The sequence below is a fragment of the Coptis chinensis genome, chromosome 2, assembly GCF_015680905.1.
Source record: "Coptis chinensis isolate HL-2020 chromosome 2, ASM1568090v1, whole genome shotgun sequence".
Classification (NCBI taxonomy): Eukaryota; Viridiplantae; Streptophyta; class Magnoliopsida; order Ranunculales; family Ranunculaceae; genus Coptis; species Coptis chinensis.
In genome coordinates, this window is record NC_141457.1 from 96,957,312 (window position 1) to 96,983,337 (window position 26,026).

At 39.3% G+C, this 26,026-nt stretch overlaps 4 protein-coding genes and 1 long non-coding RNA gene across 6 annotated transcripts; 1 reads left to right on the forward strand and 4 right to left on the reverse strand.

The window, feature by feature from the left end:
* Nucleotides 1–503: 503 nt before the first annotated feature.
* Nucleotides 504–2,146, reverse strand: LOC147519367 (uncharacterized). Its single transcript, XR_015214219.1, has 3 exons — nt 1,789–2,146; nt 655–850; nt 504–585 (listed from the first exon to the last, which is right to left on the reverse strand). It is a non-coding gene; the product is annotated as an uncharacterized LOC147519367 (long non-coding RNA).
* A 3,251-nt stretch (nt 2,147–5,397) lies between these two features.
* On the forward strand, nt 5,398–8,818 carry LOC147519368 (uncharacterized). Of its 2 annotated transcripts, none has more exons than XM_086590970.1 (3): nt 5,398–5,596; nt 6,199–8,286; nt 8,424–8,818. In XM_086590970.1, the coding sequence occupies exon 2, from the start codon at nt 6,232–6,234 to the stop codon at nt 8,269–8,271; it is 2,040 nt and encodes a 679-aa protein (XP_086447096.1). In that variant the 5' UTR covers nt 5,398–5,596; nt 6,199–6,231; the 3' UTR covers nt 8,272–8,286; nt 8,424–8,818. The 2 variants fall into 2 exon arrangements, with proteins under 2 accessions (XP_086447096.1, XP_086447097.1); XM_086590971.1 differs by having other exon boundaries at nt 5,534–5,666.
* Nucleotides 8,819–10,358: 1,540 nt separating this feature from the next.
* On the reverse strand, nt 10,359–11,470 carry LOC147519369 (cytochrome c oxidase-like protein). Its single transcript, XM_086590973.1, has 4 exons — nt 11,310–11,470; nt 11,124–11,230; nt 11,010–11,052; nt 10,359–10,560 (listed from the first exon to the last, which is right to left on the reverse strand). Exons 1-4 carry the CDS (start codon nt 11,425–11,427, stop codon nt 10,520–10,522), a joined length of 309 nt encoding a protein of 102 aa, XP_086447099.1. The 5' UTR covers nt 11,428–11,470; the 3' UTR covers nt 10,359–10,519.
* Nucleotides 11,471–11,637: 167 nt separating this feature from the next.
* On the reverse strand, nt 11,638–13,836 carry ERG28 (ergosterol biosynthesis protein). The gene is made up of 3 exons (XM_086590972.1): nt 13,540–13,836; nt 12,992–13,198; nt 11,638–11,833 (listed from the first exon to the last, which is right to left on the reverse strand). The coding sequence occupies exons 1-3, from the start codon at nt 13,652–13,654 to the stop codon at nt 11,763–11,765; spliced, it is 393 nt and encodes a 130-aa protein (XP_086447098.1). The 5' UTR covers nt 13,655–13,836; the 3' UTR covers nt 11,638–11,762.
* Nucleotides 13,837–16,181: 2,345 nt separating this feature from the next.
* LOC147519371 (formin-like protein (DUF1005)) lies at nt 16,182–18,218 on the reverse strand. The gene is made up of 2 exons (XM_086590975.1): nt 17,252–18,218; nt 16,182–17,168 (listed from the first exon to the last, which is right to left on the reverse strand). The coding sequence occupies exons 1-2, from the start codon at nt 17,896–17,898 to the stop codon at nt 16,436–16,438; spliced, it is 1,380 nt and encodes a 459-aa protein (XP_086447101.1). The 5' UTR covers nt 17,899–18,218; the 3' UTR covers nt 16,182–16,435.
* Nucleotides 18,219–26,026: the final 7,808 nt, after the last annotated feature.

Below are 26,026 nucleotides of genomic sequence, written 5' to 3' on the forward strand. Positions count from 1 at the left end.
GGTCGGTGCCATTCTATGACAAATCCTTTGAGCTTCTTCCACCCCACATTCTTTTGAAGTCTTAAGATGCTTCCCATCAACTATACACGGTGACCACACAACACGCCGCAATAGCGTTCTCTCGCGGTTGTGTGGTGATCCGATCCTCATTATCTCCACAAAAGCGGGGTGGGCTCGGCTTGACCAATTGCCACCCTACCTTCTTGATGGCTTGCAAGGATTGCGAGTATTGCAAGTGCCTCATCTACCATTCCACCAAAGAAGCATCGTAAAAGCGGGCCTCATCAATGGCACAATAATTCCGACTCGGCGGCTCTTACTTTGTTCCCCGATAGATTAAAAGGTTAAATATGGCGCAAAGCATCCTTCTTCCCTAGGGCTGCCATGGCAACGAAGGTCAATAAGAGCCGAATAGCAATGAGACTATTCTATGTCAAAGAACACTATTCTAATTAGAAACTTGAAAGAAAAAAACATCTTTCGCATGGACTTGCCACGTGTACTGTTTACAACACACCGTCTCTTAATATTAAAGCGGTTCCCTCCAATACTTAACATTTCAATGTCTGGTTTGTATAGCCACACCTTCACTCAACATCATTGCTTAGAATCGAGTTAGAAACCAAACCAATAATCTTAGTAATTTGGTCTAACCTTTTTTTGTTCCTTCTCAGTCTGACCAACATACCCACTGAATTTTCACATCCCACCTTTGAACAAATAATTGAAATAAGGCCCTTCTCCTGTTTCTTTGGTCCTCTCATTTGATGGTACGCTACCACAAGGGAATCGTAATTCAGTCTGGAAAACTTATGTCTTTGGGGCTATATTGCTTAGCACAAAGTGATTCCTGCAAAAGATTAAAAGTCATAACTGGAGAATAAAATTCAGCCCTAGGGTGAAATATTTGCAGTAGTGTGCCTCAACTTAATTGAAAATATAGTTTCTTAGTTTTTGAACTACATTTCTTACCAGATGATAAACTATGGTTCATCCTCATTTGGAGGATAAGTTTGACATGCTTCCTATGTGCAAATTGAACGCAATTGTAGTAAATCACGTTCAATAAGAGAACATAACTAAAGTGATAGATGGCTGAAAATTTAGGCTCACTAAGTAATCAAAGTTTACCCTAGTTTCAGTTATCTTGGTTCAAATATATTAGAATATCAATTTTTGCAAATGTTTCTTTTTAATGTGAACATAGCAAAATCGCTATTAGAACTCCTTCGTAGGTGCTTGATGATTTTAATTAATTGTGAATGTGGTTTGTAGTATTATTAATTTATTATTATATAAAGAAATATTGGCATAGCAATGATAAGTTATGCTAACTGAAGTCATCAGCTTATGGTGTGCCCTAAAGAACAGGTTTAGAATGTGCTTGTTTGTTTGTAAGTATTTCCAGCTAAATTTAGCTATAATAGGGGATGATGTTTAACTGGAATAGGGATTTTGCCAAGGAATTGGTAGGCATATCCCTCCCAAAAGAAGCAAATAGCAGTAGAAGTGTCGCATCATCCGTTGCGAAGTGGCAATAAGAGTTTTTTGTTGTGTTTTAGTGGGGGAACCACCAATCAACAACTTAAACATCCTCTGTTATAGTTCAAGTTTACATGGAAAGATATCCAGGTAAACATAAACAGCCTTAATTGAATTAGAAGGTTGGTTTAGTGAAATAATCAAACTTTTTGACCAAACTACCATTCCCCAAATTTCCTCTAGTTTCCAATTTGTTTTGAGGTTGATATTAACTGTTGATTCCAAATAAAAACTTAAAAAAAAAACCTTTCTATTGGGCTTGCATGTTCAGTTTATGTTCAGTTTTCCTCTCCGGCTCTTAATTGGAAAATCATTGCTCTCCAAAATTTGTATAGTAATGATAAAAAATATTAAAATTTTAATCTAATTGGTCTACGCATCAAAAAATAGGCAAAAAGAAAAGTTTACTATCACACTTAGTGGTGTTCGCCCTTTTGAATTAGACCACCATCCACTTTATTAGATTATTCTCCACTTAGATCATTCTTCAAACGTCCTTGCATAAAATCCTATATTCTGAAAACATATAAAAATGAGCCTATAAACTACAAATTTTATCTTGATCAGCCTCAGTTGCGAGTTGCGACATCGTTCATCTACAACACAGATCAAATGATTTAGTTACTAACATAAATTCAATTAGCCTTCTTCAGTCTATTGACTTTCAAACATATCCGCATAACTAACTTTTTCATAAGAGCTATGAGGTGTTCTCCTGCTAAAAATAAAATGTTAATATCCTCGATCACCTTTAGATTAGATGTACGAAATACATGTCAAACTAAACATAGTGATTAAACACATTGCATTAGATCAATTGCTTTGGGACTGTATACTAACCAAGCTTATTTTCATTACTAAATATATATCAAAGACTACATACCCACATTTCGTATCACATCACATGAACATTACTTGGCGCAACCTATAGCAACACATGGTTAGTGGGTGGGTATAAGTAAAACAATGGAACTCACCTGCCCTTATAAGATATTTGCTCACTCACGTCTACCTTACCAAACCAGGCACCTCTGACCACCATAGTGTCCACCAACAATATATATAAGCAATAGCACATTCAAACATTCAAACATTAAAAACATAACAAATAAAATTCTGATAAAAGAATCTCACATAATCAATGGTACCATATCCAGCAAACACAAATCAAAGATTATCAATCTGTATAGCTGCCCCATCAAGACGCTGCAGACAGTGCCGATGCCATCTTCTCCCATTCTAATTGAGGTCCAGGTAAATCAGCAAAAGTCGCTAATACAACTATTTTCTCTTATATATCAATAGAAAAATGACTTAACCGAAATTCAAAAAAAAAAAAACTTAAACTTGCCTTATCGAAATTATTTGGTACAGTTACTGTTCCGGAATTTTGAAGGTACCAAGTAGAAGCAATTGAGAGAGGTGAAGAAGAAGCCCATATTTGGGCACTTTACTTCGTGTGTTTAAGAATGGAAATAAGATTTAAGAATGAGGTTTTTATCTACTTATCCATTTTGGGTTTTTATGTATTTTGGGCTACAAATAATTGAAATCCCAAAAAAAAGGCATAGAATTCATTTTTTTAGGTAAAATATGATGTGTCAGTCTGAGAGAAAAAAAAGGGGCTGATGTGGGTCACTGGGAGCATTCTCAACTACTTATTATTAATGGTCTTTGATTATATACCTGACTCACTATGTGGGATCTTCAAAAATTATCTACAAACGGGTCCTGTCATATTAATTATTCTAAAAAATATATGCATAACTATTATATACAAATATTATATACTGCTCACTCATCCAAATTTCTTATAACATGAAAACCCCATGTACTCTCTATTAAAAAAAAATAACTCGCCATTAATAAAAACCCTTCAACTTCATTTGTTGTTTAATAATAGAAGTTTGATTGAAATTTTGTGAGATTGTCTAATAAGACGAAGTTTATATTGAAGTTACTTGAATAGCAAGGTGTTCCCAATTATACGAAAAAAAGATAAGATAAACACAGTTTTAAATACAAAACTATACTTATCGAGACATTCCCACAACATATAACATAATTATATTTTGAGGTTAGTTCAATGCATTTGCATCTAATTTCTAATTTTATGTTATTTATTTTTTGAGGTTAGTTCAATACAGTTGCATCTAGTTTCTGATTTCTTGTTAATTATTCTTTGCAGTTAGTTTAATGCATTTGCATCTAATTTCCAATTTCCTACTAATTATTCTTCAAGCTCAGTTTAATGCATTTGCATCAAGTTTCCGATTTCTCGTTTATTATTCGATGAGGTTGCATTTGCATCTAGTTTCTGATTTTCCGTTAATTATTATTTGAGGTTAGTTCAATAAATTTGCATCCAGTTTCTGATTTTCCGTTAATTATTCCTTGAGGTTAGTTTAATGCATTTGCATCCAATTTATTTTTTGAAATTAGTTTAGTGTAGTTGAATCTGGTTTCCGATTTCCCGTTGATTATTTTTAAATATTAGTTTCAAGCATTTGCATCTTGTTTCCAATTTATAGTTTTTTTTTTAGGTTAGTTCAATACAGTTGCATCCAATTTCTGATTTCCCGTTATTTTAATCTCTGAGAGTTAGTTCAATGTATTTGCATCCAGTTCCCGATTTTTCGATAATTATTTTTTGGTGTTAGTTCAATGTATTTGTATCCAAGTTTTGATTTCCCGTTAATTATTCTTTAAGGTTAGTTTAATGCAGTTGTATCAATATTCTGATTGTCTATTAATTAATTTTAAGATTAGTTTAATGTTTGCATGTGCATCCAATTTCTGATTTTCCGTTAAATATTATTTGAGATTAGTTCGATGCATTTGTATCTAGTTTTATGTTTCTCGTTAATTGTTCTTTGACGTTAGTTTCATGCAATATATATATATATTTGAAAATATTTGTTATTATTGTTTTTTTTTTAAATTTGATATTATATATTTTGTGATGTTATTTTTTGTATAATTTAATTTTTCACATATAATTTTGTTTTGGTTTGGTATATAATTAATTTAAGGCCAACGTCCACTTTAACTAAATCAATTGTTATATAATTTATTTAAGCCAACGTCTGCTTTAACTGAATCTCAAATTCATAAATTTAATTAGAATATGTCATAATTATTGTGACATGTGGTTTTTGAAATCCTTAATTAACTATCACTAAATGTATAAATCCTACAGTGGATGACACCTCAAATTGATCCAACTTTATTTGTTAGGCCCATATATATATTGCATACAATACAATTTTATTTGTTTTTGGTGTACACTATTTTATTTTATGATTAGTTTAATTTTTTTTTTTTTTTCCCAGTCACATGTGTGGTTAACAAATACATAAAGTAAATGTTCAAGCAACTCAATTCATTTTTTCATTTGTTCTTTCATAATTTCATTATCATTTTCTAGAAAGAAACTTTGTTATATTAAACTTCATCTGAAATTAGTATGGAAGCTATTATTTGCAGCGTAAGAGTTTTAAGAAAATCGTTTTTGGTTGAAAATATTATTTTTTACAATTTAGTTTATATTTTTTTATTTTTTTTTTCGTAATTAGCTATATTGTTTAGGAAAAATTGGAGACTCTGGAAAACTGGGATATATATCTAAGGATTTGGAATTTCTATTTTTTTTGTAATTAGTATTAGTGTTTACAAAAAGTTAGAGACTCTATGAAGTCTTGAAAAATAGAGCCAAGAGGGTATAGCTATAATATATATCTAAATATATGATCTTAAATGCAAGTATATGCATGGGCTGGAGGCCCAGAAAAGTCATTGTGCAAACACATGGGTCTGGATAAAGTGGGCCGAATGGGACGTAAAAGATCTTGGGCAACGTGGGGAATTAAAAAAAGAAACAAGTCCACTTTCCTTTGCCTCGTAATCAGATCCACATTTATGAATCCAAGAAGTAGTAGTAGTTGTTGCTGTTAATTACCGACACCACTTTCCTTTGATAGCAAACTAAAAAAAAAGTCAGCTTTGAGTCATAAGGATCTGTGCACTAGTCGTAGTGGCCTTCACTTTCTCTCAAGTAAGCTTTCTGTCTTGACTAGATTTCTCATTTGATCTCTCCATCTTTATGCTTCTTGTTGTGAAAGAGGGTAAGGAGATCTATATACATTTTTGTCTTTTTCTATGCTTTCTGCTTGCCCATTGTTGATATAATATTCATGTAACAAGTGTTAGATGGTATGCATTCTACATTCTGGAATTTGGAATAAGCAACATTTTTATATTGTCAACCAATTATACTTTTGTTAAAAACAATCGGTGAAAGCATTATTTTTTTGTTTGATTGGCAAGCCTGTTTTTAAATGAGATCAGTAACTCTTTGATGTTCGAGCCCCAGACCTCTGGTATCATCTTTGCTGACTCCTGCATCGGTGAACGCATTAGTCTTATTCAGATTTAAGAAGGGTATCCGTGTGAATGAATCTGTGGTACTACACTACTACTTCATTTAGTCAAAGCACGGTCCAACTTTGCTTGTCGATATTTAGGTTAATATATATATATTTTTTTTTTTCTGATCATTATTTCAAATGATTGTTGTTTCATGTTCTAAATTTAAGTTTTCTATGCATGTTTCATTTCCAGCTTTGGTTGACAATATGCTTTCTTGGATGTTTGTAGATTCATTTTGCTTGGTGATTAGGAAGAGGGACCATGTTTAGGCATTCACCGAGGAATCAGAGATCCAAAGGGTTCAAGGTAAAGCATGTTCTACAGATAAGTGTTTTGCTTGCCGTATCTATCTGGTTGCTTTACCAAGTGAAGCACTCCCATGATAAGAAGGTGTTGAATGAGAGAACTGTCAATTTGTCAGATAAGCTACAGAGTGAGAGCTTAAGTTTTGGTAGGAAAGGACTCCATCCCCGAGTTGAGGAAACAACAAATAATGAACAGGGTAAAGAAGGAAATGTTGAAGAGGAAGAAGAAGAAAACAAGCATGAAGAGGAGGAAATAAAGCCTGAAGAAAGTGAAGACAAAAGTACGGGAGGCGGAGATGATGAACACAATGAGGAAACAAAAGGGGAAGATGAGAGGAGACAAGATTTTGTTGATGGAGCAAAGGAAAGTGAAAATGATACTGGAGACACTGAGAGCAAGCAGAATGAGGATGATGGAAAGGAGAGTGAAGAGCAGGACGAGAAGGTCAACAACATGCATTCTGAAGATCAAGATCAGGATGAAAGAAACAAGGATATTCAAGAGGCAAGAGAGGAGCATTACAAGGGGGATGATGCTTCCAGTGCTGTTGTTCGTGATACCCACATCGTTAACCATGAAGGTGAACACGAAGTTTCTGTTAATTCAAGTGAGGAAGAACCGACTGAAAGGACAGAAAAGAATGAGCTGGAGCAGGAAAACAAAGTCAATGGTGGGGAAGTCACCAATGATCCAAATGATTCTGGCCCTAAGACAAATGAGGAAGAGTCGGTGGAGAGAACAGATAAGGAAGAGCTGGAAAATAGGCTCGATGGTGGGGAAGGCACTAATGCTCTAAATGATTCTGACCCAAAGACAGGTAAAGACGAAGCGGTGGAAAGAGCACAAACAGATGAGCTAGAGCAAGATAACATAACCAATGGCGAGAAGGATCAAAATGATTCCGACCCAAAGATAGATAAGGAAGAAATGTTGGAAAAAATTGCAAAGAATGAGCTAGAGCAGGAAAACAATAACGTGGGGGAGGAAGCCACAAGTGATCAAAATGATTCCGGCCCAAAGACAGGTAGCGAAGAACTTGGAGAAAGAACAGAAAACCCTGAGCTACAGCCGGAAAACTCAATCAACAAGGAAGTAACTAGTAATCAGATTGATTCTGGCCTAAAGGCAGGTGAGGAAAAGCCAGTTGAAAAAACACAAAAGGAAGAATTAAATCAGGAAAATAAAACTAATGGCGAAGACGTCGCAACTGGTCAAAATGATACTGGATCAAAGAGCGATGGTACTAAAAGCATTGAAAGGGACCCATTGGCAAATGTGACAACTGCAGAACAAAATGGTGCTGAGAACCCTCTGTCTGAACCGGAGAAAGGGGCCAATAGTGATTCTGGGGCAATGACAGAGACTGGTAAGCAGCAAGAAATAAAGGACTCATCGGCAATGAGCACAGAAAATAGTCACTTGTCTCTTCATAGTGAATTGGATAGTAACTCAGTCTCAAACGGAAGTGAATCCTCCGAATCACAAATAGTCGTATCAGAGCAGACGGAGAATTCTCCCACAACTTCTAACACAACAGTGGAGATGGAAACTTCTAAAGGAGGTGAGTCAAACCCAGAAGCTGTTTCACTGGAGCAGCCTGAGAAGTCTAGCAGTACTACTGCAGAGGAGCATTCAGAGTTAAACTCTACTAGTACTGCAGAATCTTTAGCTAATACTGAGGCTGTTGTACCAGGAGACCAGATTGTGAAATCCAGTACTTCAACTTCTGAAGTACAGGATAGCTCTGTGTCGTCAGTTACAACTGACAGAGGGGATTCAGCTCAGAGCACTGAGTCTAATGTAACTACTGAAAAAGATGAAGCAGAGGAGACTCCAGCTTCTTCTACCGGAAAAGAAGAGAATGCGGGCACAACTCAGAATGGATCTGATAATTCTTCTTTACCTGAAGAAGTGAAGGAGGCCCGTACTGATCTGGGGACCTTGCCAGAGGCTGAATCTAATGGGAAGAGCATTGAAGAAATAGCAGCAGAATGACCTAATAAGAAAATTGTAAGCTTTCCAATTTGTTTTAGTGGTCTGATAGCATCTGACTTCTACATAACATGTTCTTGCCTGTTAATATTCTATGAAATCACTCTTAACATCGTCATAGAAGGAAACTGATGTTCCTCCTACCTTTGTTACAGGACTGGATGGACGAAGTCCTAAAAGGTGAAGTTAAGTTCAATTTGACTTGAAACTTCATCAGGTCTTAGTTACAAAACACTCCAAGGTGGCCTTTCTGTAGAGTTTTCAAACAGAGAAAGCGTTAGCTTAGCTCATCCGTCTCTCTTCAGAATAAATCCTTTACTTGTATGATTATATATCAACCAAAGGTGGGACAACCCAAACTTCGTTAGGCGTCATGGTAAAAATAGATCTGTCGACGAAATAATGCAGACAAACGTGCATGATGGAAAATTTCATTTGTTTTTTGTAGCTTGCTGTGCGCAGTGTCTTGACAAATCATGTTCGACTGTATTTTGTTAATTTGTTGGTACATTTGAAGAAGTTATATTTAATTCTATAGGATTCTTCCGAAGTTGCAAGCGGCGACTGAGTCTGTTATGTACCCTGGCTCCAATAGGTGGATATTTTATTTGATTTATGTTTTTTCGAGATGGCATCAGGGGGATTCTGCAACTTTAAAAGATTCATCTGAAACAATTGATATATCCACCCCGCTTGATTACAATATAAAGTATCCTTTCTGTCACAGTAGTTGCTGTCTGTACATGAAAGTATGTAAATAACGTAGAAAGCAGGAGGTTATTTTGTTCGTCCTGAACTGAAAGGAGGAAGCGAAAGACAATGTAAAATAATACTTACATCTCAATGCGTAAGCCCTAAAGCATTCGTATTCTACGATCCATATCATATGGAGCATCACCGTCAACTTACCAAGAATTCACTCTGGTGGTTATGAAGTTAGAATTTGAGCTTACAACCTAACTTAGAATCTACAATCTAAATAACTAGCTGATAGTGCTGAGAATCGGTTTCAGGTATCCATAATCCATCTACTAAAAACTTCATCTAACGTGCCGAAGGCATGATCTTGGTGGAAAAGTCGAATAGAAATGAATTCTTCCCAAGCAATGGCAGGATGGCACAGGTCACAACTATTCTTTCATAATACGCAGGGCCAAACGTTGAAGCTGGGTGAAGCATAAAACAAGCTCGTAATCTTTTTTACATTTCTATATATACTTGAGAAATTCAATTGCCCAAGATATTTCAGATGTTTAGTCCAGGGCCAGTTCTACAATAAGAAAACACAAAACACACTAATATATCTATACTAATTTCTGTCGTTTGGCATGCATCTAAGTTTCTTCAGAACTATAACTATAACAGTTACACATTTGACAACGAAGTTTAAGAGTTTTGCTTAGCACATAATAAGCAAGCCTAAAGGCATCTGCGCAGCACGTATAGAGGTTAATACGAAAACAATTGCTTTTCCCTTCTAATTGACATGGAACTAAAGGCCGCAAATTAACTTCTATAAGTCTCTTTTCAGGTCAACCAAGCAAGCATAAGTGCAACAGGTTAGTTCAAAATCTTGATATAAATTTCCAACCAATGACATAATTTATCCACAACTGGGTCGGCAGATTACAAACCTCTCAAAGGTAAGAATTGACACTGACGTTAATGACATTTGATGACTATCGCTATTAAATATGAATCACACCAGCTCATTCTTACAACGATGTCATGACGATGACATCAAATATATAACTGTGGAAGGCTTCTGCTTCATACAACAAGCTGATGCGAGAAAAAATAAACACTGACAAAAAATTTAGTATCCATGACACACATCTAGAAAACTTTGGACACCGCAAGGGAACCAGAATTCGATTAACCTTGGGCATGCATTACAGTATCCTCGAAAACATAAAGGCCGAAGTCATTTAAATTCAGTAAGACAGGGTAATATCACTCCAACCGATTCTGTCACCAGCTCACACCTCATATTGGGTTAGTGCCCTCCAACAAAATGAACGACAATGAAGCACTAATGATATATACAGCAAAACCCACAAATGTATGATAATATGAAAATTCAAGGACCATTCAGAAAATCATTTAATTTTATTGGCTGCAAACAGAGTTATACGAAGATAAAAACAATTACTTCGCCACAAAGGTGTTATTATGTCTAGCACAGCCAGCCACAAAGAGATGTAGACAAAAAAAAACATAACACTCATAAAAAGCTTCTACGATTTGGAACTTAATGATCAGTGTGCTTCACTTCGAAAAGACCATCTGGACCTGGAAAGAAATCCAATAAAAAATAAGTGCATCATTGGCAAATCATCACTACACTATTCAACAAATGTAACTGCGGAAAGACAAGCAAGTAACAAAGTTCTGATTCAGTGGAAGTTCCTCTTGTGCTAAATATATGAAACTCACTTCATGGAATAATTTGGATAAATACATCAAACACCACCTACTAAATTAATTTAATAGCATCAAAGAATTATACATGTCATAATGTTAGTGAAAATGTGTTTCGCAGTAAGTAGTTGCCAAGTGTCCAATGGCGGGTGCCAACCTAAGCAACTCCTAATCCTCTGAAATTTATCCCACATAGACTCTAGAATAAAACTATTAGTTCTTTATCCCATCTTATATATGTTTCGGGTCTTAATCTATATCTAGTAATCAAACACATTCAGTAAAGCTATTGATTACAGATTAAGAAAAAAAAGACATACCCCATGGGAATTCCTTATTGCGAATGTGCAAATACGGGTAGGCCTGCAAATAAAGAAACATAAACACTTGACAAATAACACTCTGATTAAATCAATCATTGAAATGAAACTTACAGGAGGGTCTTCATGGTGAGGATGAGGTTTGGATAAACAGTAAACAGCTAAAGCAGTGCAACTTGCAATTCCTAAATATGTAATCTTTTCCCATTTCGCAGTCTCATCTAATTAATACATTAAATCAATTAATTAAATTGAATCAATTGAAAAAAATAAATAAACCCTGAATGATGTATTGCTTACATGCGTCATCGTGTTGAGATGAAGAAGAAGAGAAGCCTCTTTTTGATGGAGTGTTGATGTTACGTCCGCTTCGTCGAATGGCAGTTTGGAAACCAGATCTCATCATTGCCATCGCCATTTCTTTTCTTTCTTCTGCGTCAGCAAATTTTTCTCTTCGTTTTTATTGGGCTCAAGGGGCAGTGTTGGAATTTGGAAAATAAAAGACGGACTGGGCTTTGGGCTGATATTTGAGCCCAACATAAAAGTTGACATTGGCCTTTTTAGCCTTGAACGTGTTTTTATCATGTTAACTGTTGAATGAATGAGAGAAAATGGACAGATCAGAAGATGGTGTCGTGCAAAGCTTACTTAAAACATAAGTCAACAAAATTAGAAACTCAATTGTAAAACTCTGAGCAACAAGAACAATGAGGTAATATTAGGACGAAAGGGACATAAATACAAAATCTCAATTCATTCCACTTTCAAGGCACCCTGAGGCTGATGTGAATTCCATTGTAACAACATCCAAACTATCGACGTGCCTGTTCAAAACAAGACACAAAAGTTTATGAGCTACAGAAAATAAGGAAATAACAAGCAAACACGAAACCAAATAACCATGGGTCCATGGCCATGACTCTGAGGTAAACAAATGAGATTATCCCAAGATGTCATCCAATGGGAATGAGAGTCACTAATGAACAACAGAATACTACCACTGAACAACAAAAACAAAGGTGCGAAAACTACATATCGACTTTTGCTGAAACTACAATTTGCCAGAATTTCAATCCATGCCATGATAGGAAGGGTTCCTATAATCAGGCGTCAGTAAACATAAATACTCGTGAACAAAAAGGTTTATTATTCGTTCAAGCGAGGAATTCCATCACATGAGATTTGTTTTGTTCTCAGATTTAAGGACACTTAAAAACCCAAAATAAGTTATCAGGAAAGAACAAAAGCATCAATGGCATATAAACCTGAAAGTAAACATATTATTAACCCTGATGCAGCTAGAATATAATATTGTGTACAAATGACAACAACGAGGATTAGGTCTAACAAACATGACATAATAACGCCTACACTTCTCTCTTACTTTCTGGAGTATGTCAGTATGCATAACTGAAAGAAGAAACTTCAACAAACTAGAATTAGAATTAGTATCCAATTGAGAATAAAAGCATTCATTTTAGCTTTTATATGGCCTATCTGGCCAACCAAAAAGCTTCAATTTACCCATTCTATTATCACTTTCTGATTGAATAGTGCTGTCTAATGCAATCTTAAGATCATATGCTTTAAAGATATGCTATCAACAAAAAAGAACTTTTGAACATAAAAAATCACTCTTTAATCCTGAATCCTTAGCACTTCTACAACAAGAGTGATGTCAAGATTAAGTATAGGCCAAAGGAGCATACACTTTAAAAGTTAGTACAGCATCAAATACGAAATTAAGTTAATCAACATAGCCTCTTCAGAACTCATAATTTTGTCCCAGCATGCTATATCAATATCATAAAACCACAATCAAACTAATAGGTTGTGCAGCATGACATAAATAGGGTACTGGTGGAGAGAAACATTAGACAAAATCATGAAAAATATGTCTTCAGAAGAGATTGCAGAAAGAAATAATTCGAATAGCCAAGTTATAAGAAAATGGCCTCAGGTTATAGTAGGAATTTTCATACCTGCAAAGAAGCCAACTGTTGTTAGATTAGCAATGGCCATCGTATGATAGATTAGAAATTCACTCAAGAAGTGGCCCAAGGCGTAGATGAATGATAGGAAGGTCGCGGCATACAGCGGCTTGTTCTCAAGGTTGAATGCGCAAAGAAAGCAAAGGGTGCAAGTCAGAAGTGTCCACACTCCAAATGTTCTTCCATGAACGTCAGTCACTACAATATAAAAGCATATCCTTTTAAGAGAATCAATGTCATCAACAGAAATATATAAAACAACAACAAAGATGAAATGAGGTGGAAACGATCACTTGGGGAAAAATTAAGGAAATGGGACTTGGACAGTGGAATGAAATGTGTAAATGGATTAAAAAATGATCGACAGCATATATAAAGGTCCTGCAGTTATTCCAATATAAGAAAAATTCTATGTATTTGATGGAGCTCCTAATATTCCAGGCATATCAAGACAGATGTGATCGAATTAATTTGTAAATTCATTGAGCTACTTCTGTACAAATGAATTACAGATTGGAAATTAACAGAGGTCTTCTTACTGGTGGTGTTAGAGAAGACAGCAAGTCTGAGAGCCCACATTTGGAAGAAACCGAACCAAACTGATGCCAGACGAAGCGAACCAACTAACATCAACCACCATCCTAACGCTTTCATTCTCCTTCTCTTCTATCTAATTCAGGGGATCAGAGCATTCAACTCCATAGTCAAGCCGGATTGGGCTTGGGTTAGAACTGTAGGGATTGGGCTTTTAGTTGATTCAGAAGTCCAGACACAACCCGAAATGGCTACCTAGGATTCTCCTCAAAAGGCGGCATTGGAAGTTGGAAGAGGTTCAAGTGTTTAACTGTTTTACAAATAGTCAAACTGGTCAGGGAATGGGAATGATCTTGATGATCTGACCTATTTGCGTTTACTGTTTGTCAGCTATAAAATAAGAGAGAGATGCAACATTGGATCCTCTACAGTTAACAAATAGTCCTCGTGAATATGCATGTGTGTTCCTTTAATTTCAGACTTGCACATGGCCACCTTATGTAGTCATCACCAGATTCCCTAGGCGAATACGGAAATGCTTCACCCTAAAAACTGATGCCTAATTAGTAATTACAACTATAGTTTCACCAAATAAAAATAAAATTAAACAAAGTAACACCCTAAACAACACTAGCTTCAGTGCTCCACGCCAAAATTTTATCTGCCCCTGTTGATATGTAACTCTATGTAAGAGTGTAAGACATCCAGATTCGTCAAGGTGATGAGTGATGACTCTGGCATTTTGTGGAATAGGGAGGTACATTGTTCCCAGTTCCCACGTTAGTTGAAGTGGCAATGTGATATGAGTGTATGTCCTCTTCAAAGTAGTCCTTCATTCCGTCCACAATGTCAATGCCAAATGCATTTACTAATTAAAGAGTAAAGACGGGGGCGATCTGTAGTTTTCTCCGTGAGAGAAGAATCTGAAGTCTGTGTTGCCTTTGTCAACAACTCAACATAGCATCCATTCCCAAAATATTATACTGTTGAGTTTTTGTCTTTGCTTTTGCCAAAAAGAAAAAACCTTTTTTTTAAATACAAGAAAAAATCTAAGGTCGTTGAGGAGTCCCTTTATTTCTCTTAATCTCTTTATTGGTAGGTAATGGTCCCTAAAGGTGAAGAACCCCGTGACTTAGGTATAGGACCCCTCTTCTCAGCTTTCACTCCCTGTATTAGCCTATTAGGTGACTTAATTTAGGTCGTTTTGTGGGTCAGTTAATAGGTGCAGCCGTGCAGGACTATTACCCTAGTGGGTCCTTTGTTCCCTGCGCATGCTGTCACCCGACCTTGCAACTTTGCCATGATCCAATTATTCAATATTGATTCAAATTTTGAGATTATTTGGCACGGTACAAAGCGTATATTCCAAGTTTCCAACACATGCTTACCACAATCTGTTAAAAATTTGGATTAAATTACTCCAAAATCGTTTATGTAGCTAGCGGGCATTGTCCAATTCAACAACAATGCTGTACAATGACCACAGATTGGAATTTGGAAATTTTCACCAACGGTATTAATTTAAAACATAGAACGTGATATCAAAATGACAATGACTGCTATTTCATATGACTATTCCCCTCTTATTCAACAGCTATATGTTGTATTTCGGTATATCCTGTTTGAGTGAGTCTATGAAGAAGGACCCCCGACTTCTGAGTTGTTCAGGTATAGTGACCGGTGAGTTTCTCGATCGTTTGCCTTAGGATAATTATTTCAAGATGCAAATCAGCAACACACACCAATACTCAAAACTAATTAGGATTAGGTGAAATTTCCAAAATTGCAGGTAATCCAAAAATTGCCAGATTTCGGATCTTGCTTACACCTAAAATCATGCTTAGTTATAATTGTACGAGAAGTTAACAACCTATCAGAGTATCAGACTCATACGCAAGAAGAGGCAAATCATCCACACGTGAAATAGGGACCAATTAGTAGAGTTCCAAAAATTAAGAAAACAGCTTTACAGCTATCAAGCAATATTAACATTAATAACATTCAAATCCACAAGATAATTATATCTAACCAAGCAATGCGTGCATCCACACTAGATACCAAACCCCAACGAACATTTTAATATTTGACTGAATACTCACGCCATACACACAAAAAGTACGTTTACTGGATCCCATCCATTCCACCAAGTCAGTAAGTCACCAACCAATGTATACACCTGCTATATATTCAATCCCATAATTCCAGGTTCCAGCTAATACGATCTCATAAAATACTCGGGCACAATGAATAAGTCAGAATTAAGATGCTCCTGTTTAGAATCGAAACTAGATTAAGATACCATAATCTAATCAAGCCACACATAATTCCAGCTAATACGATCTCATAAAATACTCGGGCACAATGAATAAGTCAGAATTAAGATGCTCCTGTTTAGAATCGAAACTAGATTAAGATACCATAATCTAATCAAGCCACAAAAAATAAGCGTGTTCGTCTTGTTCGAAAGTTTTCCTTACGATCCCTACTTGCACACTACTAGTTAATTGTTACTTTTTCACACAAAAAGACTTGCTTGCAGCCCTAAGGTAACCAGGAAAAGAAGCAGCACTTCGTTCCAGCTATACAAACTCATAACATAATCAAAACATCAATGTACAAGCTTAACTTTAGAATCAGAACCAACATATATTATCAAAGAAATATACTCGAGTCACACACAAAATAAGTGTGGCTTTCGTACTAATTTTTCATTCATTGACTGTACAGATTACAAAGAAACAACCCTCTAAAAACCAGGTTAGTTACTAGTAGCTAAAAGCATCACAAATTAGAACAACTCGGAAACAAACTCAAACTCAAGACTGAAAAAGCAAATCCCGTTGTCCAAACCAACTCACAAACCAAATGGAAAAAAGAAACAAATACAATTAATCTCCAAAATCACCCACACATATCTTGCTGTTGACAAAGCTCCTTCCTAAGCTTATTGGAAAATAATCTGCATGCATCCATACTTAGATCAATAGCAGCAGCAAGAGCCACAAAAGCAGCTGCATCTTCGGTGCAGCTTACATGCTGAACACTAACTTCCACACCAGGTTTACTGCATTTCCCTTCACCTTCAACCGTTGACGACATCACAAACCCTCTGTATAAACAATGTGGCCATAATCCATACCCATAATCACCACTCCCCCTCGGACTACAACCAGGTGAGTTCGCATTAATTGGAGTGGTTTTCCCATTTCCATTATTCCCAATTGCACTCCGATCAATAACGAATTTACCGCCTTTATTAGTACTCAAAGTAGACTCAGCAAGTACAATTCCAGATGAACTCATTCCACCACCATTAGTATCTAGCACAAGCTCAAACTTATACCCAAGTCCATCACTACTCCCCCTTTCTCTCCACGCTTCCAACCGTCCCCAGGGCTTCCATGTTCCATCACCGGGTCGTAAAATGAGCCAGGCCCCAGGGTTAGACCTACTAACACGATCCGAACCCGGTGACGCAACAAATGGTGTAATCATTGACGCAGCCGCAACAGGTGAACCGGATAAATCATGAACTGTAACTGACCATCCTTTACGCTCTTTCCCCGGTCTTTCTCTTTCACTCCCTAATGAATGTAGCCAACTTCTAGAACAACTTGCTTCTTGCGATGATGTTCTGTTGTAATAATAATATAAAGGCATAATCAGGCCACTATTAAACTTTAATGGTGTTTCTAATTGAAATATAAAGAAACTGACCTTGATCTTTGATGGTTTCGGTCAGCACAACCAGAGCTTCTGAAACTGAATTTGCAAGTGAAAACAGGCTGACGAATATTTCCTTGAATCTGAAAAACTTGTGGACTACATTCAGGCTCCCCATCAAATTGGAAAACAAATCTTGGGTCAGGTTCAGCTCGTACATTTAAATGTAACTGAGTACTAGACCCAGAGCCAGTACCTTTTTTCACATCTTCTTTCCCAACAGAAACCCAACCATTATGAAACAAAGTAGACTTAATTTCAGTACCCGTTAGATCTAACGTTACAGAAACTCTCCCCAACAATCTACCCGAATTAACCCCACAAGTAGTCCCCCTTCTTCCGGTATATATCGCAATTTTAAGACATGGCTTTTTACCAAATAATGTTTTTTTGGTTGCCAGTTTTTCAAGATCGGTTTTACTCAAGTGGAAAGTAGCTGACAAGGTTTGGGCCTCGGTGGTTTGGGTTTCCGGTGGTATTAATGGGATTATTGAAGTTTGTTGTGGGAAGTGTTTGAGTTTTATTTTGCAAAAGCATGGGGAACTCGATGGGTGTACACCGGAACGTGCCGGTTTTGATGCTACTGGGATTTTTAGTGCTAAGTTTCCAACTAGTATTCTAACAAATGGACATGGATCCATTTTGCTTAATCTTCTTTTTGGGGAGAAGAAGATTAATAAGAATGAGAGCAAGGCAGGAGTGGAAAGTGAAAGAATGAGAGATGATGTAATATAATAAGAAAGAAAGAGAGTGCTAAGGGAAACCAGGCTGGACAAGTGAAGAGAGAGAATAATGCAACATTGGGAAGCGTGCTGCGAAGCTAGAAGGGTTGAATGAGCTGGTGTGTGTGCAATGGCGCACGTACGGTACTCGGATTTTTTTTTTTTCCTCTGTCTGTGGTTTGTAATCTTGTTAGGCGATATTATGCTCTTTTTTATTTATATATATTTGTTTTTCTCTCTCCGTGAGATGGAAGAGAAGCAGGCATTGATTGTTCACTTGTTGGACTACAGCTGTATACAGGCTGTCTGCCTTTCGTCAGTCCAACTCCAAGATCTGAAGCTGGTGATGTGTCCTCTGGCTGAATAGTCTTATACTCTACCCTACACCAACATGTTACATAAGCTTATTAACTACCACTTTTCCTACTCCATGTTTCCAAAGATTTCGGTCTTTCTAAAAATATTCAATTTTGATGAAATTCTTACATACAAAGTGGCTGAATATATATATCGGTTAAGCTCCTATTGGTATGAGTCTATGAGATGAGATTGAATCGAGCTTGAGTAGCTCGACTTGATCACCCGCCCTAATATTGTGAAATTTTAGTGTATATCCAATTTATAAAAATTCCAAAACAACATAACTCGTAGCATCCGCCAAGACATTCCAAAATACTTGTGGAATTCATTGCAAAAACATTCAATTTTGGAGGAATCAAGAGAGAATGTGCACCATTTCTTTCAAGTTAGACAGTTTTAAAAGTTACAAAATATTGAGCAAGAGTAACTCTGTTAAATTTGTGGAGTGTGAAAAATTGTGATCCCTTTATTAAGGAGGAATGTTCATCCATTTTTTGAAAAATTTACCTAGTTTGGAAAACTATCCAATTTTAGATTTTTTAGGCCCAACTTCACTCGAAAATCCACTGTAGATTTATCAAATTATCAGGATATCTCAGCCATCAAATTGTGGAATAAAAATCTGGTGTAACCAACTTTTCCAACAGATGTATGTAGGGAAGTGAAGTGATGTTGATTGGCTGTCATATTCAGATGGTTTGTTTCCAGCAGTGATGGCTGTGATGCTATATATTGTATTAGTTGGTGAAAAATACCGTATACTGGGAATACAAAACAAGTTGACAACTAAAACTGAATCCTCTTCCACACGTACGTGGATATATTATCTGTTTCTACTTTATTTGGACAGAATTGCCCATACATGTTTTGTGTAGACGGATATGCTCATCAGCTCATGGTCCTTTTTTATTATTATTTTGGGTGTTCACTGTGTTTCAATTTGATCCTAACCGATGAATCAGTGGGCTAACCGCCAGCTTGTGCACGAATGCATCTGACCCACAGCTTATGGGCTTGATTGATGGTTGGTTAGATTCTCAAATCTGGCCGCACACAGAAATATAAAACAAGTTTTGTTTTGTTTTTTTTACCAATAGAAATTTCGGATGGTATCGATATCTCTTTAGATTTTTTTTCTTTTAACACTTGGTTTTTAATGATCAAAAAACGTTCTGGAAATTTTTTAAATTCTCAATTAACTTTAGAGTTTAGTGTTACATTTTTATGAGTTTATCGCAGCATTTGTAGTATGAAATAAAATGTCTCATTTAATTCAATATGCTCCTTAGGGCTTAGACTTAGGTGATGGTTGAAGCTTGAAACCATAACAATAACAAGGAAGAGGCCATATTCATTCATTCTAGGTCTTGCAACAATGGTCTTTTTGTTAATAACTAACCTTTAATTTGTCCATTGACACCTTTTTGAGTTTTTGTCATTGTTGCGAATAAATAGTCACTCCAGCGGATTAGGTATTTTTCGAAAAACTAATTGCGTTGCGCACACATACACAAGATGCACATGCATTTCGTTTGATTGTTTATGGCTCTATGCTTACGCATTCGACGATTGCCAAACTGTTTCGTCCTGATGTTGAGACAAATAATGATAATGACAATTGTATAGACTGTGATTACAACCTCCAATCTTAAACGTATCGACCTCCTTGATTACTACCTCTGATCTTTTTTTTCTCTCCTCTTTTTTCTTCCTCACTCTCTCTTATATCCTCTTTCTTTCCACGTACCGCAGCGGTTACCTGGCAGTTCCTGGTGCCGCTCTCCCACTCTCCACGTTTCGCAGCGGTTCCAGAGCGGTTGGGATACCGCGGATCTGATCCTATGCACCCTGTCTTCTAACGCTATACCGCATCCGTCCCTTTATCACCACTAACCTCCCAGTCATGTATCGCCCTATACTGGATGCCCCTCTCGGTCCCATTGTTGGTCAGCGGCGGCAATGGTGCCGAGAACTCCTTTTTCTCTTCCGGTACACCTCTGCTGAATTCTTCTTGTTTGATCCTCCCACTTCCCGACATAATCTCTCTTTTTCCCAAAGACGTGTTCCGCGTGGTTTTCCTCAGATTGCTAACCGGAAATACGGCGGAAATCTGGCGCCGACGCCTCGTGAGGGTCTGCCCGCCGAAAACCGAGGTGACACGCGTCCCTATTCCTTTGGTTCCCTGTCGGTCAGTTACGCTTTTGCCCTTGCCCCCTCAAATCCCGCTTAAATCTCTCTCTCCTCTCACAAATCTCAAAAACCCTCAACAGTAAACCCTCGCCATTTCTCTCTTCAACCTTCACTTCATCTTCTTCAACCTCTTCCCCCTTTCCAGTCGTCACTTTCTTCGCGCAACCTCCGGCACGTCTTGGTTACACTCCCCTTGCTTTGGCCCTCTTGTTACAGGTTTGTCTTTTAGCTTCATTTCCTTTCCTCTCGTAATTTGTGCATTCACTGTTTATTTTGGAAGTGCTTCCTCATTATCTTCTTTTCCTAGATTGCGCATCCATCTTTTTCTTAATTTCCCTCCTTGCACTGTTTCCATTATGCCTTCATCGGAATGTGAGGTCATCTCCTCCACCCAATCCTCCGCCACCACCTCAGGCCCATCTGAATCCTCGACCCCTAGGTCTAGCAATCAATCCGCGGACAGATCTGAATCCCCGGCTTCAAACTCTACCGATCCCACCCGTTGTTCCCTACTTCGGTGGGACACCTTTCTCTGTCATCCGGCCCTCATTACCGCAGGACCCAATCTAGATGCCGTTAAGGCCGCTTTACGGCATTCGGTGACGTTAATCTCGAACATGTAATGCGGCGTCACCCACTTCCCTCACTTAGTATCGCCGCGCCCTGGTTATTTAGTAGCTACTGTAGGACAGATAGCAGCCGGCCTACGTTTCCCTTTGACTCCCCTTGACGTCGAGGTCTGTAACCATTTCAACATTCCTCCGTGTCAGGGCATAGGTAACTTCTGGCGTGTTATGTATGCCGCCAACCACTACAATGAGACTCACTCCCCCAAAATACAACTCCGTGATATCCTTGCCCACTTCTACATAAAGAAAAGCACTAAGCTAGGGGGTGTGGGATACCAGTCCTTTGCACCGCCCTCAAAAGAAGTCTTTCCTTCTTCACATTACCACTTCGACAAAGTGTGGCATCGATTACCGTTGTATGTAATGCGGTAAATTTTTGTCCGCGGACCTCCCTCCGGAAGTTTCTCTGAGGCATCTCCATTTCCTAACAAGTGGTAAGTAAGCCGTTAGGAGTCGCGGTATTTCTCTCTCCCCTATCACTAATTTGTTTTGCTCTTGGTGATGTAGGTTGGAGACCGATTCAGCGATCCCAAATATACAACGGTGTTTACTCGAGAAATTTTCCAATCCCTCCATGAACTTCGGTAGTTCCAAATTGTGAAGTCCTTGGCATTGATCCGGAAAAAGCCACCCTCGCTGCATTTGACCGCTTCTCTAAAAACATTGGCAAATACCAAGGCCCCTCTATCGCTGCCGCCCCAAAGAAAGGAAGCCCAAACCATCCCCACCTCAAAAAGACAACGTTAGTCTTACAAGTCCTTCCACTATACCAAAAATCTCCCATTCACGAAGCATGCATTTCAACGGACATGACTACTAAAAACAAGGCGATTACCGCATCAGAGAAAACCTTCCTCCTTCCTACTCTCGTGTGGCTGAGTGGGAGGACGATTTTGCTGCTAATACCGCTCCCCTTGCTGCCCCCGCCATGGATGTGAACAAATACAAGCTTTGGGACAGCGACTCTGATGGGGACGCTCCTGTTGACTTGTCAAATAAGAGCCCTCCCGCCAAAAGGGCTAAAACTTCCGCCGCCGTTCCTTCCCAAACTACAGGCCGTACTGAACCTCCGAGGTCTGTTATATCTGCCCGCCGCCCTAGACAGGATTCGTCTTCAGCTGGTCCGGTAACCTCTGGGCCTGCCGAGGTGTGGCACCCCAAGTTTAAGGCTAGGGACCGCGATGTGACGACAAGAGACTTCGGCTTTGGAAAACCGGCCGCCGCCTCTATATTTTTCAGCTCTCACCGCCGGGATCAAGCTTTATGGAGATCTTTGGAACCGTTGCTTCCCACGGGGCTTCCATTTACACCGGATGGGAAAAGGTATGTCTTGGGCTAGTGGGTTGTGTCTACTGGTGTTAATTTTATTTCTCTATTCTTTGTGCCCTCTTATACCCCTTGTGTCTCTGCGTACCGAAGTCTAGACATCGGCTATGTCTTTGCGTGGCGACCAAAGACTTGTGGAGAATCTCGGATCTTGGCGAAGCACGAGATACACGGCCCGACGGCCGGAAAGCAAGGTACGCTAAGGCTGGAAAAGGAGGGGAAGCAAACCGCTCAAGGCGATCAAGCTTTATAAGGAGCTCCGGTAGGCGAGGGCCGGACACCGCGATTATGTAGCGGGTGTCAATTCAAAAATGGATGACCTCCGAGAGGCGGAGAGGTTGCTACGCATAAAGCTTCTTTGTGGATAAAAGGTCGCCCAAGAGGCCGCTGGATCGATTTCGAAGGCCACATTTAAAAAGATCGCGACTTTTAATCGCAATAAAGAACTTGATCGCCTTTAGCTATTTGCCGACCGCCTCCCACCTCCTCCTCTTGTTGCAGGGACATCATCTCTTGGAGAACCATCTGAAGCCGTGGAGACGCCTGCCACGGACGTCACACCAATCCCCAGCACGGTCCCTTCACCAATACCGGCGAATGAAGATGTCAGCATCCCAATCAGTGAAGATGAAAATGCTTCCCCTGGAGAACCGACTACCGCGCCTCAGTAGTAGCCCACCTGGCTTACTTTCTTTGTAGATGGCCTTGGTTTTGTAATAATTAAACAAGTATCGTTGCCTTTGTCAGGAACCAAGTTGTTTGTAACTAGTACTTTTGTGCTCCTTTTGCAAAGTAAATCGCTTTTCGTTGTGTTTGATTACAACGTATATTAACTTCTTTATGCATATAACTATTGATCAATATATTCCATTGACAACCCTTTTTCGTTTGGATTCCTAATCTCCGTTAGCTGGACATTAGATATGATGGTCTTTTGTCAGGCGTATGTACTGTAGGTGAAGAGCTCTCTTCCTCCTGCCTTTAACATTTGCATAATTTTTTTTTCCCAAGTTAGGTTTGCCCCCATCAGACTTTTCGCTTTGGACAATTTGTGGAAGCCGGGTCGGGGTTGCCCCTTTGTTTGATTCGGACTCATAGTCCGCTAAAGGGTCGCCCCAGCGTTGCTTGGGACATTTGTGAAGTTGGGCGTGGTTGCCCCAGATTTGATTCGGACTCACGGTCACAAGCAGGCTTATCCTCCCGCTCTCATCCAACGGCTGTGGAGCCCGATAGGGCGGCTCGGTTGCCCCCGGTTGGATTCGATTCGGACTCACACCGATCCGAAGGGCGGCTCGTCCCCGGCTGTCTTTGAATGGGCTGTGAAGCTGATAGGGGCTTCGGTTTGCCCCTGGGGTTTGATTCGGACTCACACCCAGCGGCGGCCTCGTCCCCCGCTGTCTTTGAATGGGAGAAGCTGATAAAGGCTTCAGTCTCCCCTTGATTTGATTCGGACTCCATCCACGAAGGGCTCCCCCCCGCTATCTTTGAATGGATGTGAAGCCTGATAGGGGCGGCTTCGGTTTGCCCCGGGGTTTGATTCGGACTCCACAGTCCATGAAGGCTCGTCCCCATTTGTCTTTGAGCGGCTGTGAAGCTGATAGGGGCAGCTCATTTTGCCCCCAGTTTGATTCGGACTCACATCGGTCGCGAAGTGGCTCATCCCCCCCGCTCTCTTCCAATGCCTTGGAGCCCGATAAGGCGGCTCGGTTGCCCCGATTAGGTTCGGAGGTGTAGTCCCATGACGGGGCTCATCCCCATTTGTCTTTAAGCGAACGTGGTGGAGCTAAACGGGGGCATTTCGAAGGCGGTGCCCGGATGGATTCGAATGTTGTCCGCGAAGGGATCACGATTTACGTTGTATCTGATCAATTTCTATGCAAGTTATTGAGCCAGGAATCCAAATTGTTTCCTTGACTTAGAATTCCTCACATAACATATATACATTACAGAAAAGATGCTTGTTTCAATGAAAGTTACACACTGCTCCTCTCATGGAATTTTTTTAGCATTCTTATATTCCATTGTTTTTCCACAGTTACCCCTGCCGGGGTCTCTAATTTGTAAGTACCCGAATTTCCCTTGGCTCACATCCACGACATACGGTCCTTCCGGTTGGGCCCCGGTTGCCGTCATTCTCCTTTTTGTGGCTGGTGTAACCCTTCGCAGCACCATTTCCCCAACCGTGAATTCTCGCGGCTTCACTCGTTTGTCATACTGTCGCTGTAACCTTCTATGATACTCCTCCAGTCGTATTCGAGCTGTATCTCTTTTTTCCTCCATTATATCCAACTCAGTAGCCAATATATTTTCATTAAGACCCCTTTCCACGGCCCTGGTTCTTGTCGTTTTCTCTATCATTTCCACCGGTATGACAGCCTCTATGCCATATGCCATTGCGAATGGTGATTCCTTTGTCGAAGTCCGCGGTGTAGTACGATAAGCCCATAACACATGATTCAATTCATCCGCCCACGCTCCCTTTCGGTCTTCCAATTTTCTCTTTAAATTGTCCATGATGATTTTGTTTGATGCCTCGGCTTGGCCGTTCCCTTCCGGATTATATGGCGTCGAGAACTTCTGTTTCACCTTGTAGGCCTGTAGAAATTGACGTACTTTTCCTCCCAAGAATTGTGTTCCATTATCTGCAATGATTGTATGGGGTAAAACCGACCGCATATAATGTTCTCCCAGAGGAACTTCTTCACATTTTCCTCTTTGACTTGCTGGAGCGCCACTCCCTCTACCCACTTGGTGAAATAATCAGTGGCGGCCAACATAAATCTTCTCTTGCCGCTGGCCGCGGGCAACGGCCCCACTATATCGAGTGCCCACATGGCGAACGGCCACGGACTAAACACATTATGGAGTGGCTCTGCCGGGGAATGGATTAGTTGGGCAAATCTCTGGCATTTATCACAAGTTGTTGCATACTCTGTCGCATCCTTTTTCATATGAGGCCAAAAATATCCCTGCGATATCAATCTATGGGTCGTGGTTCGACCCGCTGAGTGACTTCCGCAATCACCTTCATGTACTTCGGCCAAAACTTCTTGCACCTGCGGTGGCCCTATGCATCTCAGTAGGGGGCCGCTGAAACTCTTTTTGTACAACTCCCCATCTAACAAAACATATCTTTGGCTAACCTGTTCCATCTGACGTCTTTCCTTCGCATTTTCTATCTCTGCCCCCATAAGAAAAGTTTTAATGGGCGTCATCCATCCTACCTCTTTTTCAACGGTGAAACACCCACTCTCAGTTTCAGATGTACTTGGTTTGTTTAATACTCTTATTTCAATAGAACGACCCCTCGTTCGGTAGTACCGCTGACCCACAAATGCTAAAGCGTCAAGATGTCCGTTCTCACCCACTGAAATGAGCAAATTGAATCTTTTGAACTTCGCGGCTTTTTTGTCGGAGAACCTCTAAATATCGTGCCATCCTTGGACAACTGGCCACAAATCCCCATTCATCGACAAATAACCAAATTGAGTCCGAGAACACGGATAACTCGCTTACTCCCGGATCCGTGCCATATTCAAACC